The 13,929-nt window shown below is 38.8% G+C and overlaps 1 protein-coding gene across 1 annotated transcript in view; it reads right to left on the bottom strand.

Moving 5' to 3' along the window:
• The window catches only part of BARD1 (BRCA1 associated RING domain 1), a 140,366-nt gene that overhangs the window by 114,134 nt on the left and 12,303 nt on the right, over positions 1-13,929 (bottom strand). Inside the window, exon 2 of the mRNA XM_043996068.1 lies at positions 7,336-7,392. Coding sequence (XP_043852003.1) covers positions 7,336-7,392 — 57 coding nt within the window. The remainder of the gene's footprint in view (positions 1-7,335; positions 7,393-13,929) is intronic.

Here is a 13,929-nt window from a genome sequence, read left to right as displayed (position 1 = left end):
AGTGGTGATCACTGGTTCGAGAATGGTCAGAGGGATCCATGCTAAAAATTCTTTAATGGAGACTTAAGTAGTAACACTATTCTTATTAAATTACCCCAGGGGTTCACAAAACATATTTTCTTGTTGTTTTTATTGCTGAAAGGGCTTTGAGGAATTAAAAAGAGTTGGGATGTCCTCACAAGAGTCAAGCCTTAGATCTTCAGAGATGCTAAGCCAAGATGGGCTGAAACAGTAGGGCAAAGATAGTAAATTGGAGCACTGAGTTTGGGGAACAGTAAGTGGACTGATTTGGCTGTCTACTAGAGACTAGAGTGCATGAAGGAAGGTAATGTGTAATAAATCTAAGTATGTAGACTGGAGCTAGGCTATAGAGGGCTTTAAATGTCAAGCTGGGAGTCATCCCTTTGGATCTAATAGGTATTTGGAATGCAGTGTTTGTAAAAGCACAACCATCTTCAAACCTGACGCGGATTACTATGAGCAGCATATACCTCGTCTTACAACATTCAATCTTTCACCACTCCCAATGACCCTACATGTCAACTCTTAAATTTATTTTCCTTATCTGGTATTTTATTCCATGAAACCCCTCAGCACCTGTATCTCTGGAGTAGAACAAACTCTTAGAATTTAAGATTAGGAGCAGACCTCAAGATCAGATAGTCTACCCAACCCCCTTATCTATAATCCAGAAAGGTTTATCACACAGATAGGACTTTTTTTTTCACTTCTTGATATATTTGCTGTTACTGAATCATAGGACCACAATTTCTGACCTAAAGGGGCTTCGGAAGCCATATATTTGGATCCCCTCATCCTACAGATGAGGTCACTGATGAAGCCAATGGAAAACTGCAGGAGCCACAACAACTACCCAAGGTTCTATAGAAGGTGCCAGAGGAGGATCTGAACCCTGTGGATGTTTGAAAGTACAACCCTGGTTACCCCAATTCTAAAGTAATAACTGTTCTAGACAGTTTTTCTAGATAGATAATTTAAATAGAAATTTTTTTTTTAAATCGTGCGAACCTTTCTAAACCACATCTACATCTAATTATTTACAAGCTGTCTCACTCATCAAAATGAACGCTCCTATTCCCCAAGGTAAGTCACTGATAAAAAGAAAGTCTCCCCTATACACCAAAAATAGCTATAGCAAAGTAGGTATCTATCTATTATGGGGAATAGCTACACAAATTGTTATACATGAGTCTAACAGAATCCTACTGTGCTGTTGGAAATGACAAAAATGATGAATACAAGAGAAGCCTGAAAGGAGTTACATGTGCTGATGCTGAAACAATATACACAACTACAACACTGTAAACAGAAAGGGCCACACCACCACAAAACCATCAAAAGTAAATGTTGTAAAATGACCAAGACTGAAGATACAAGAAGACGTCATCCCCCACTCTTTTGCAGAGGTAGGGAGTCTATAGGTGAGGAATCGCTGCATATATTTTTGGATGATTTTTTGATGTACTGATTGGTTTTGCTAAGGTTTTTTTTCTCCCTCTTTTTCTTTTTAAAAAAATTCTTTGTTCTATGAGATGAGAGAGAAGAGGTAGAAGAGGAACACAGGAATTCAGACAATGTGAAACAGAAGATAGCAATAAAACTTTATCAAAAAATAAAAGGACTATAAAAAATAAAGGAACCCTTTCTTGGCATGTTTTTTTGGCTTCCCAGCACTTTAGTACAACATAGTAAACCCTTAATAAACACACAATAAATACTTGCCAACAGCAACTTATTACCTTAAGTCAAACATTTATTACCTGTTAATATTTCTAGGTTATCACTCAGTATACCTGTTACTGTACTGTAGTGTGAATGTAGACACAGATTGTTTGAGACAGGGAGGTGAATGTATATTGACCCAAGGAGCCGGCCTGGAAATTGCCTTCCTTGGTTTTGGGTCATCTGCCTCTTTCTTATAAAAGTAAAGAACCGTCAGGGGTATGACTTCCTGCCAAGGCTTTATAACAAGGCAGACTTCCTGCAAAATTAATTACTGAGTCAAAAACTGAAGGAGCCTCTTCCCATCCTCCCACACCAATCCCTAGGAAAACACATTATTCATTGCTCAGGTAAGGATGTTTTCCCTCTTCAACAACAGTCTTAACATAGTCCACTATTCTTACATCACTAACAGAAAGCACCTCCTGGTCAGCTTGCAAATAGTCTCTATCTCACTGGCACTGTTGTGTTAAAGGTTGTGAAAGAAATATATGTGACCCTTGCCATTCCAAGAGGTTAAGCAAGAGAACTTTGGGGAAATGATTCCAAAGCCTAAAATGTCTTCACCATCATTAGACAGAAGTACTACTTGAGGGTCCATAGGTGTGAGGGGGTCTTTTGTACCCTCTGGGTTTGGTACCTATTATTTTTTTTAATAGGTTAGGTTGATTTTACTGATTTTTTTTTTGGTCTCTCCTTTTTAATCTTTTTTTTTTTTTAAATAAGAGGTGGCAGGGAAGGAAGAGAGAAGGACAAAAGGAAATGTCTAAGGCATTCTTAACCTGGAGTCTGTGAACTTTAAAAAAACATGTTAATAACCATATTTCAATACAACTGGTTTCTTCTGTAATGCTATGCATTTTATTTTTATTTTATTCATTTAAAAACATTATTCTGGGAAAGGGTCTATAAGCTTCACCTGACTGCCAATGACCGGTGCCCAAGACACCGGTGTTAGGGATCCCCCATACAGGCTATCCAAATAAAACCCTATTTTTTAAAAAAAGATGTTGACATGGTGCAAATCAAACAGGATTCTAGACAATTAAGGCACAAGTTCTGAACAGAACAGCACCTTTAATGATGCTGAATATCTTACATACTGTTTCCACGTTAAATCAACTTGCCCACAAAATATCCAATAATATTTCATTTTCTGAGTTAACATGTTAATCTAAACTAAAAATTGAATCAAAGGTAACCTGGGGGGTAGGGAGAAAGATGGGGGGGGGTCCCTGAAAACTAATCGTCTCCCTAGGATGAGACCCACCACCACTATCTAGCAATACCATTGTTTTGCTATTATCTGGCAAGGCTAGGGGGAGAAGCAGAAAGGCAGACAGGAATAATATCATGATCTATCCACACCTTTAGCCTGCAGAGGTAAGCATGTAATAGCTGGGACTTCTACTAGGGGATTTTCCTCTCTCTTGTTACAAGAATCTATATAGCATTTGCAACATACAAGGAGGATCAAACTAACCTCATTCTGTGCAGATCCAAGGATGCAGAATTAATTGGCACTAGCAATGGTGGAATTTGGCAAGACTACCCCCAAAAGGCCAGTGTCAACAGTATTGTAAAAGTGCTCAGAAGAGTTCTCTGAGAGTTCTCTGAAAATGCTTGAGAATGATGGCCTGGGGGCAGCTAGGTGGCGCAATGGATAGAGCACTGGCCCTGGAGTCAGGAGTACCTGAGTTCAAATCCAGCCTCAGACACTTAACACTTACTAGCTGTGTGGCCCTGGGCAAGTCACTTAACCCCAATTGACTCACTAAAAAAAAAAAAAAGAGAGAATGATGGCCTGGCAGCAAGATGGTTCACTGTCACATTTACTACCATCTCTATTTTGCCTTCCAATATAGTTTGAAATGCCAAAGGTAGTCTTCAGAAAACATGCTGTTCGATCAATAGCATTTGCCCATAAAAACCTTTTCTCTTTTCCATTATCATTGGCTATTTTCTCTGTTCCCTGAGTCATTCATATCAGGCAGTCTAGGTACTTTTGTAAGCTTGGTACTTCTATGTAATGTACACTACCCAGATGTAGAAGATTCCAAATACATAATATTTGGAATATCTATAAAAAATAGAATGCATATATGCTCCTCAACTGATGAAGAGATTCCAAATGTGCAAACAATGTGAGCAGTGGCCTTGAGTCTCAATATCATACAAGATAATGAGCCGGATGCTATAGTGAACCATCAGTATGTTCCTGTGCTCACCCTTATTAAGCAATATGCAAATGAACTCTGTAATACAGTAAGGAGAGGACCAAGAGGCTGGGGGGGGGGGGGGGAAGGGGGCAGAAGATCTGGCCAGGCTGAGGTCTTGGCTCCAATACCTATAACTTCTAAACAGGACAGGACATTTAACCTATTTCACAATGTTGATAATTAATTACTTTATAAATTCTGCAATACAAGTGAATTCTTATTTCCTCTTTTTATTTTTTTCTTGAAATAAAATTTTTGTATCTTTTGTTTTTACATCACCCAAATTTTCTCTGTATCTCTCTCTCCCTGAGATTTTCTTAATAAATAGAGGAAAAAAAGAAAAAAAAACAGTAAAATCAAAAGAGTGAAAAATCTGACACTATCTACAGTGTTCCACATCTATAGCCTCCCTCTCATCCACCCCTACACACACCTTTGCAAAGGATGGAGAAGGTGCCTTCTCATATATCTTCTTTGGAGCCAAACAAACTTTTGTTGTTCTTAATTTATTTTATTTTTAATTTATGTTACTGTATATTATTTCCATTTTTAAAATGAGCAGGACTTTTCTAGGCTTTCATTCATCAAGCATTTATTAAGAACCTACTATTTATTAAGCACCTAGCACCATGCTAGGCCCTGGCAATCCAATCACAATGAATGAGAATCTTTACTCTCGAGCCATGTGAAAGTACAAATAGAATAAACACCAAATAAATAAACCAGCAGTTGGGATGTAAAGGAGCAGGGAAAAAGAAAAAGTTTCACATACAAAGTGGTGATTGAATTGTGTCTCATCAGAAGAGGGAGGGGCAAGATCAATATGCTGCATGAATAAAAATATATTTCAGGTGAGGGGGAAGAGTTCTTTGTTTTATTATAACAATAACTCCTATTTATATTGTGATCCAAAGTTTCCAAGCCCTTCCTCACAATTTGGTGAGATAGCACAAGAATGATCACCCCATTTTACAGGTGAGGAAATTAAGTCACACAAAAGACTTGCACAAAGTCACTCAGCTAGGAACTGTGGGAGGCACAATTTAAACCCAATTCTTACTCTAAGTACTCTTTCCACTCCCATGAATGGAGTTTAGAGCTATATCAAACAAATAATAAAATTTAATCATTTGAATAACTATCATTGCACATGGGATAATTAGATATAAATGGTAAATGATTCATATCAATTATTACACATTACTTTTTCACAGCCAAACCTGGTTTTCAGTTTTTATTTCCTTGCCTCATTTGTGTAGTCCCTATAAATAGCACCCATAAGCAGTTTTCCTTTATATCATTATTTTATATTTCATTTAGCACAGTGCCTGGCACAAAGTAGGCACTCAATAAATGTTTACTGACTGACTTTAATTTCCTTCACACACACTAAACACTCCTGATTAAAACACATAGAGCCTCCTGGAACTGAGCTCTCAAATCTCAGGAATCTGCTCAAATCATCCTAGCCTAGACATGAGTCTTCTCCTTCACCCCTCCCCTTATCCCTGGCCAACAACCTGCCTCCCAAAGCCACCCCTAAAATCCTGGAATTTGAAGGCCTTAAAGTGCCCTAGCGCTAGATTTCTTCCAACCAAAACATTCAGGGGCAGTTAATGAAAGAAAGAGAGAGACAAAGAGAAAAAGAGAGATGGACCCCTCTGGTAGTCTAGTGAAGCCTTCTCAGGATAATTTTTCTGACTACATAAGGATAAGGATGACAAAGAAAACCAATTTTATTTAAATCGACTTATCAAATGAAGAGGCAGTTTTCAGAAGAAGAAATCAAAGCTATCAATAGTCACAGGAAAATAGGCTCTATATCACTATTGATCAGAGAAATGCAAATTGAAACAACTCTGAGGTACCACCTCACACCTATCAGATTGGCTAACATGACATATATATAAAAAAAAAGATAAATGATAGAAGAAAAATTGGGACACTGTTGGTGTTGTGAACTGGTCTAGCCATTCTGGAGAACAATTTGGAACTATGCCCAAAGAGCAATATAACTGTACATGCCCTATGACCCAAAGCAACACCACTATTAGCTCTGTATCCCAAAGGGAGAAAAGAAAAAAGGAAAGAACCTATTTGTACAAAAACATTTATAGCAGCTCTTTTTGTGGTGGCAAAGAATTGGAAACTGAGGGGATGCCCCATCAACTGGAGAATGGCTAAACAAGTTTTTGTATACAATTGTGATGGAATACTATTGTGCTATAAGAAATGATGAAGGGTATGATTTCAGAAAACTGTGAAAAAACTTATATGACGTGATGCAGAGTGAGGTGAGCAGAACCATGAAAACATTGTACACAATAACAATGATAAACTGTGAAAGACTTAGATACTCTGATCAAGACAATGATCTAAGACAGTTCCAAAGAACCCATGATGAAAAATGTTATCCATCTGCAGTTAGAACTGATGACTGACTGAAGACTGAAGCATATTTTTGTCATTTTATTTTTCTTGGATTTTGTGCACATGTGTTTTCTTTTGCAACATGGCTAATGCAGAAATCACATGTGTAATCAACATCATATTGCTTATCTTCTCAATAGGTCGGGGTGTGCCATGGAGGAAAAGAATTTGGAATTCAAAATTTTAAAAGATGAATGTCTAAAAACTTTTTACATGTAATTAGGAAATATTTAATGAAAAAATTTTTTAAAAGAAATATAGTCATTAAATATTTTTTTAAAGTCTGTACACCCCCAAGAACCCCTGCCCTATTAGAATATAAGCTTTTTGAGGGAAAGAATTTGTCCTATTGGGGCAGCTAGGTGGCACAGTGGATAGAGCACCAGCCCTGGAGTCAGGAGTACCTGAGTTCAAATGTGGACTCAGACACTTAACACTTACTAGCTGTGTGACCTTGGGCAAGTCACTTAACCCCAATTGCCTCACTAAAAAAAAAAGAAAGAAAAAAAAAGAATTTGTCCTATTTATATCTCTACATACCCACACCTAACAGAGTACCATGCACATGAATATGTTTGTTAAATCGAACAGGTAGATAAACTGAAATGCAAAGACCTAATGACCTGAATACAAAGCAAGGAACTTGATGAACTGAAAACTGTCCCATTTTTCTGGCCAGACTTAACAGCTGTATCAATAAAATTTGGCAATCCCTAGAAACAGACATCCATCATTAAGATCCACAGTAAAAATAACTATTTATAGAGAACAAAAAAAATCAAAATATAACTGTTTAGATTCTATAAAAGACAGGTATTCCTTCCCCCCTCCCCATATGCAATAAAAGCTATAACAGTTCCCAGTTCCTTGCTGACAAAAAAAGTCAAAAACCGTGAGACTCAATTCTAACACAGTTCTTTTGGTTCAAGCCTTAGTCACTCACCTGCAGAAGATATGTTCACATCCGCCTAAGCACACAGGTTCCCTCAGGATATTGATACTGTTTGAAGAAAGAACAATGTCAATAAGCAGACAGATGCAAGAAGATCACTTTTATCCCTGAGGCATAAATACGAAGGCCCAGTCCTCCCGACTAGATTTCCCTGGCTTTTAAACACAGGATATTAATGAGGTATACTGCTCAGGTGACAGCTTATTACTCTCTGATGAAAGGTTGGATTAAAACCTGTCTGTAGGATTCCAGTGGCAAATCTGATTTATATTGTAAAAACCTATTATCCAAGTAAAAGTCTAGACTGGCCCATTTCTCCATAAATATACACAATGATAGGATAGAGAAGAAAACACGATACCCATAAATTGACAGTAATACTTAAAACCTATTGTCTGCTAGTTCTTTGAACTGTCAAGGTAACTCTTTGAAACAGATTCTCAAAGTAAGATCACACATGCATACACTGAGTCTCGCCTCTCCACAGTAACTCAGTGTTACAAACGATCAGCGTGTTATGTTTACAAGTCCACCAAACTTACTTCCAAGAGGTCCTTCACTTATTAAGACACAAACTTTTAAAAATAACTACCCTGGGGGCAGCTAGGTGGTGCAGTGGATAGAGCACCAGCCCTGGAGTCAGGAGGACCTGAGTTCAAATCTGGATTCAGACACTTAACACTTACTAGCTGTGTGACCCTGGGCAAGTCACTTAACTCCAATTGCCTCACTTAAAAACAAAAACAAAAACAAAAAACCCCACTACCCTTCCTTCCATTCTGCTCCTTCCAGTCCTGACTTGTTCCCACCCCTTGGAATTCCTTAAGTCACAAGGCTGAGGCTGCAGAGGGTAGGAGTGTATGTTCTACAGAAGAGAATATAGGTAGGTTATGCATCAGAAATACAATCTGGGCTAGAAAAAACAGGACAACAACCATAGTTTATATGTGACACCAGTTACTTATTTATATGCTAATGCTCATAGGAAACAGAATTATTTGGTGTTCTCAACAATCGTGGGCTAGGATGAGGTGATATTTGCTGGTGCTTGTTTTTAACACTGGCCAATGGGAGACATGGGAAGGGAGGGGTAGGTAACCAAAATTAAGTTTGAGAAATACTATTAGGAGGGTGATGCATAGGTAGGTAGGTAGGTAGATACACAAGCTGTGGTTTTTGTTGTTGTTCAGTCTTTTTTTTCAGTTTTTTCCTACTCTTTATGATCCCATTTGACCTTTTCTTGGCAAAAATATTAGAACGCGGGGCAGTTAGGTGGCCCAGTGGATAAAGCACAGGCCCTGGATTCAGGAGGACCTGAGTTCAAATCTGGCCTCAGACACTTGACACTTACTAGCAGTGTGTCCCTGGGCAAGTCACTTAACCCTCATTACCTGGCCAAAAAAAAAAAACACAAAACAAAAACAAAAAAAATACTAGAACGTTTTTCCATTTCCTTCTCCAGCTCATTTTCCAGATGAGGAAACTGTGAGGCAAACAGGTTAAATGACTTGCCCAGGGTCACACAGTTATTGTCTAAGGCCAAACTCAGGTCTTCCTGACTCCAGGACTACTACTCTATCCATGGTGCCACCTAGCTGCCCCAGAAAGACAGACAGATGTTCATGGAAGGAATATTCTGTCCTTATGTAGCACAGCTATCACCCTGTATTGCTTTCCCAATCCCTCCCAAAGAGCCATCCCTTATAACATTTTTTAAAAGAAAAAAAAAAGGGGCAGCTAGGTGGCGCAGTGGATAGAGCACCGGCCCTGGAGTCAGGAGTACCTGAGTTCAAATCCGGCCTCAGACACTTAACACTTACTAGCTGTGTGACCCTGGGCAAGTCACTTAACCCCAACTGCCTCACTAAAAAAAAAAAAAAAAGATGAATAGAAAAAACTCAGTAAGAAAAATCAATTTTTAAAAAATATATCACAACAGTGACCCTATACTTCTACAGGAGGGGAAGGGCTCTTCTCATAGTTCTTCTTTGGGGGAGGAGGGGGTACCAAACTTGGCCTTTATAAAATTCATAACTGGTTTCAACTGCTTTACGTGGATTGTTTTTTCCACTTATACTGTGGTAGTATATGTATACACTGTCTTTCCCAGCTTATTTCACATGTCTCCAGGCTGTACTGCAACCCTCTCTGCCCTGCCACAGAAACCTCTTCTCCCCTGAAGCTCACTCCATCCCTGAGCTACTTCTCACTTTAGAAGTACTCCAAGTCCTTGTGGCCTCACCTTCTGATTAGCTGGTTCTTCTCACAGCCTCCAATTTTCAGGCCAAAGATGTCTTCATCCCTTTCCTAGATGCAATGCTGAGTCATCTCCACAAGGCCACATCTCCACAGCAGAGATGGGTACCTCCTGCCCCTCCCTCCTTTTTCAGTTCTTCTAAGTGCAGCCTTCCCTCATTAGATTGTAAACTCCTTGAGGGCAGGGTAAGTCTTTATTTCCCCTCCTATTTATATCCCCAGTGTTTAGCCCAGTGCCTGCTACACAGTAAGTATTTAATAAATGCCTATTGACTAATTACATCAGTTTTGTATACCTCTATTCTTCTCTAGTCATCATATTCGTCATTTCTTCTGACAGTAATATTCTATCACATATTCATACACCATAATTTATTTAGTCATTCTGTAATCAATGGGTATTTTTTTTTTTGCGGGGCAATGGGGGTTAAGTGACTTGCCCAGGGTCACACAGCTATTAAGTGTTAAGTGTCTGAGGCTAGATTTGAACTCAGGTCCTCCTGAATCCAGGGCCAGTGCCACCTAGCTGCCCCAATGGGTATTTATTTTATCTCCAGTTCTGTATTACCACAAGAAGTGCCACCATAAATATTCTGATATATATGGAACTTTTCATTTTGTCAATAATCTCCTTGGGGTATGTGGGAAGGAGCAGAATATCTGGGTCAAAGGGAATGAGTATTTCAACTACTTTATTTGCATAATTCCATTTTTTCTGGAATAAATTCACAGCTCCACCAACAATGCATTAGTGTGCCTGTCTTTCTAAAACCCAGGAGTGAGGCTTTTTAAAACACCTAAATGCATCATATAATTCTATTAAAGAAACTGCCCTATTCAACCAAATACAAAGTTATCATATACCACAGGGGGAGGGGAGGGGGGGGACAACAGAAAAGGCCTGGATTTATGTGAGCACCAAGCTCTAATAACCTTGATTTGAGGCAGTATCCCTAGACCCCTTTAAGTATTTATAGTATTAAATCCCATTCCCTGTGTATACACATCACACATCAATAAAAATATTTCCGCATCTCTTGAAAGATCAAAAGTGTCACAATGCACATTTTAGTGGCTAAAAGCATTAAAGTGAAATTGAGCTTTTCAGAAGCGGCACAAAAAGCAGAGCATACAAGCACATTCTCGCTCTCAAGGGTGTTCACTGACATTATACAAGCCATTACTTTTTAAAAACTCACAATACCTGACTTTTTCCTATCACATTTCACTTGATAAAAATGAGTGGTACATATGTCAGATGTCTTTGTGGTCCTGACTAAGTAAAGCCCTTCTTCTTTCTCCCAAGCTAACGATGCTGAAACATAGGTGACAAGCCTTTATTTCGGGAAATCAATAGGCTTTGTCGTACGTCAGTCGTTTACAGTGGTTTTCATGACCACTTTTGGCATTTTCTTGGCAAAGATACTAAAGTGGTTTGCTGTTTCCTTCTCCAGTTCATTTTACAGATGAGGAAAGTGAGGCAAATAAGGTTAAATGACTTGCCCAGGGTCACACAGAAGCTATTAAGTGTCTGAAGGCAGATCTGAACTCAGGAAGATGGATCTTCTTGATTCCAAGCCCACTGTGCCACCTAACAGTCCCACACTTAACATATAATGGAGTGCATTAAAGCTATTTGTTTTAGTGTCCTAGCTCCCTTAATCTGGGGAGGGTCCATTCCCGTTAGGGTATAAAATAGGGCCTTCGAGCCCCCTTTCCGGGCACCCAATAGCTGCACACTAGGGTACCTCCTTCTCATGAGAAGAAAATAAAGAGCCTTTGTCACCTCGCTGCTGAGTTCCTGAGAATTATTGAGAAGAGGATGGATTTTTCCCTCACATTACCAGATCAGGATGTTCCCATTCCAGCCCTTCTCATCTCCCCAGTCATCCTCAGGCCTCTGCCGTTGCCAGATCTTGATCCTCCAGACCAAGTTTCCACCTCTGACCCCCACTATTCCGTGGTGGCAAAGTGGCTAGAGCACATGACTTGGAATGGGGAAGATCTCATCATTGTAAGTTCAAATCCAGTCCAGGCTCTTACCCTGGGCAAGTAACTTAACTCTGCCTGTCTCAGTTCCTCATCTGTAAGATTAGTTGGAGAAGGAAATGGGAACCCACTCCAGTATCTTTGCCAAGAAAACCCCAAAAACAGGGTCACAAAGAGTCAGATGACCAAACAATAACACCCCCTGTAGAACATAGTAGTAAACTCCTTGAGGGAAGGGGATGTCTTGTTTATACAGTGCCAAGTATCTGTAACGGGTAACAATATCCAAACTCTTTACCCGACTTTCAGGGATTCTATAACCCACCCCCATAGTCCCTATTCAACATAATCTCTTACAACTTTTCAATACAAACCTATTCTAAGTTATACCAGTCTCTCTACTACCCCCCCAAATGCATCATGTCCATTCCCTATTCCAGGATTTCACTACCCTAAAATGTCCTTTCTTCTTCCTCCTCCACCCACTTTGCTCACAGAGTCAAATCTAGAGTTGGGAGGGACATCAGAAGTCCCATCTAATACACGAGGAACCCCACCTTTTACAGATGAGAATCCTGAAGCCTGGGGCAGTTTAATTGACTTCCTAAGATGAAGGAGACAGGATCCAGGTTCTCCAAGTTTAAAACCATATATGGCACACCCATGCCATCTCCCTCAATCCCACCTAGCCTTCAAAAATCTAGTTCCAGTCCCATAAACCACTCATTTGCCCCTCTAAATCATTTAGCAGGAGGTCTCTAAGTCGAAACTAAGCACTGACTTGTACTACCCTCCATATACTGCTTTGTACCCATCTCCCCAACCAGACTATAAATTCCCGAAGGGTCAAGGTCATGCCTCATAATTCTCCCAATCCCCCTCAGCACCAGAATGCTCTGTGCCCATAGTGGAGAGCCAACAAATGCTTATTAATGAATGAAATGGCCAACTGTAGAGAACATTATTATGATCCGATATAGTCCAGATGATTTCTAAGGTCACTTCTAATCTGCTATGATTTCTACTTCTAGCCTAGACCTTTATTTCTGGCCTTTTTTCTTTCTTTCTTTCTTTCTTTTTATGCTGCTGGGTTTTAGATAACAAAGGACATTTACATAACAGGATTTTGGTTCCTTGAAAATTCAAAGATTTTCCATCCCCCCTCCTTCTCTGTCATAATTCTATGACATCACAAGCAGTTGATGAGAAAAGGTCTCTGTTGTCATAATCCTTTGACTTAGAAAAACTAACCAGTGACAAAAATAAGCTTAAGAAATGAAGGCCTTAATGATATGCAAACTCTGCACACAGAAAAGAAAGGAGAAAAAAAAAGAAAGAAAAATTCTATGGGGAGGCAAAACTCTCCTTAACTGGAAGCAAAGTTGTCCATTAGACATCAGATGCTATTTAATCTAAGAGAGAGGATTACATAATGCCTCCCATTTCAAAGAGTCTCGAGGCATTTAAAGCTGGAGAAAAGCTCATTTAATACTGAAGTATACCCAAAAGTTAATTAAAACCAAAAATGCTTGACCAAAAAAAAAAAAAAACGAAAAATGGGGGGAGATTAGTGAGGAGGAAGAACAAGTATTTCGGAATCAATTATCCCAAAAGCTAAGCATTCTGTCAAGAATGCCCATTTTATTTTTATTGTTAAACAATGACTTAAATGTCCATGACCTTTGACCCTGAGATTCCACAGTCAGGCTTATACCCCAAGGAATCCATAAATAAGAAAGCTCCTAAATACAGCAAAACAGAGCAACAATATAAGAGCAAAGAATTGAAAACAAGGATGTCCATTGATTGGGGAACAACTAAACAAATTGCAGTCACATAAATGTAATGAAATATTACTGTACTCTAAGAAATGATGAATTGATAAATAAGAGATAAATAAGTGAAGCCAGTAGAGTCAAGAAGCAATATATACAAGGGCTGTAACAACTTAAGTAAAAAGAAAAACAGACATTAAAAAAAAGCAAAAAGTAAATGTTACAAATGTTACAAAGAACAAGCATGACTCCAAAGAAAAGATCCAAGAAGATATTCCATCCCTTTGCAGATATCAGAGATCTATAAGTATGGTACAGTGCACAAATTTTCAGATTTTTGCAATAAATTAATCAGTACTGCTTTTTTCTTTTTTTTAACTTACAAAAAATATTACTTGTTTTTCGGAGTAGCTCTCTGGGGAAGGGAAGAGAGAAGAATACTTGGGGATAATTTTGGTGATGTTCAAAAAAGTCAACAAAAATTTATTTTTTTTTAAATGTTCATATTAATAAGTAATTTTAGAAGGCTATCCATTTTAGTGACAAGTTAAACAGCATCCTAAAA

Source organism: Dromiciops gliroides, chromosome 3, assembly GCF_019393635.1.
Source record: "Dromiciops gliroides isolate mDroGli1 chromosome 3, mDroGli1.pri, whole genome shotgun sequence".
Lineage (NCBI taxonomy): Eukaryota > Metazoa > Chordata > Mammalia > Microbiotheria > Microbiotheriidae > Dromiciops > Dromiciops gliroides.
Note: the sequence above shows the minus strand (reverse complement) of the source record. Positions and strands in the feature narration are given on the sequence as shown.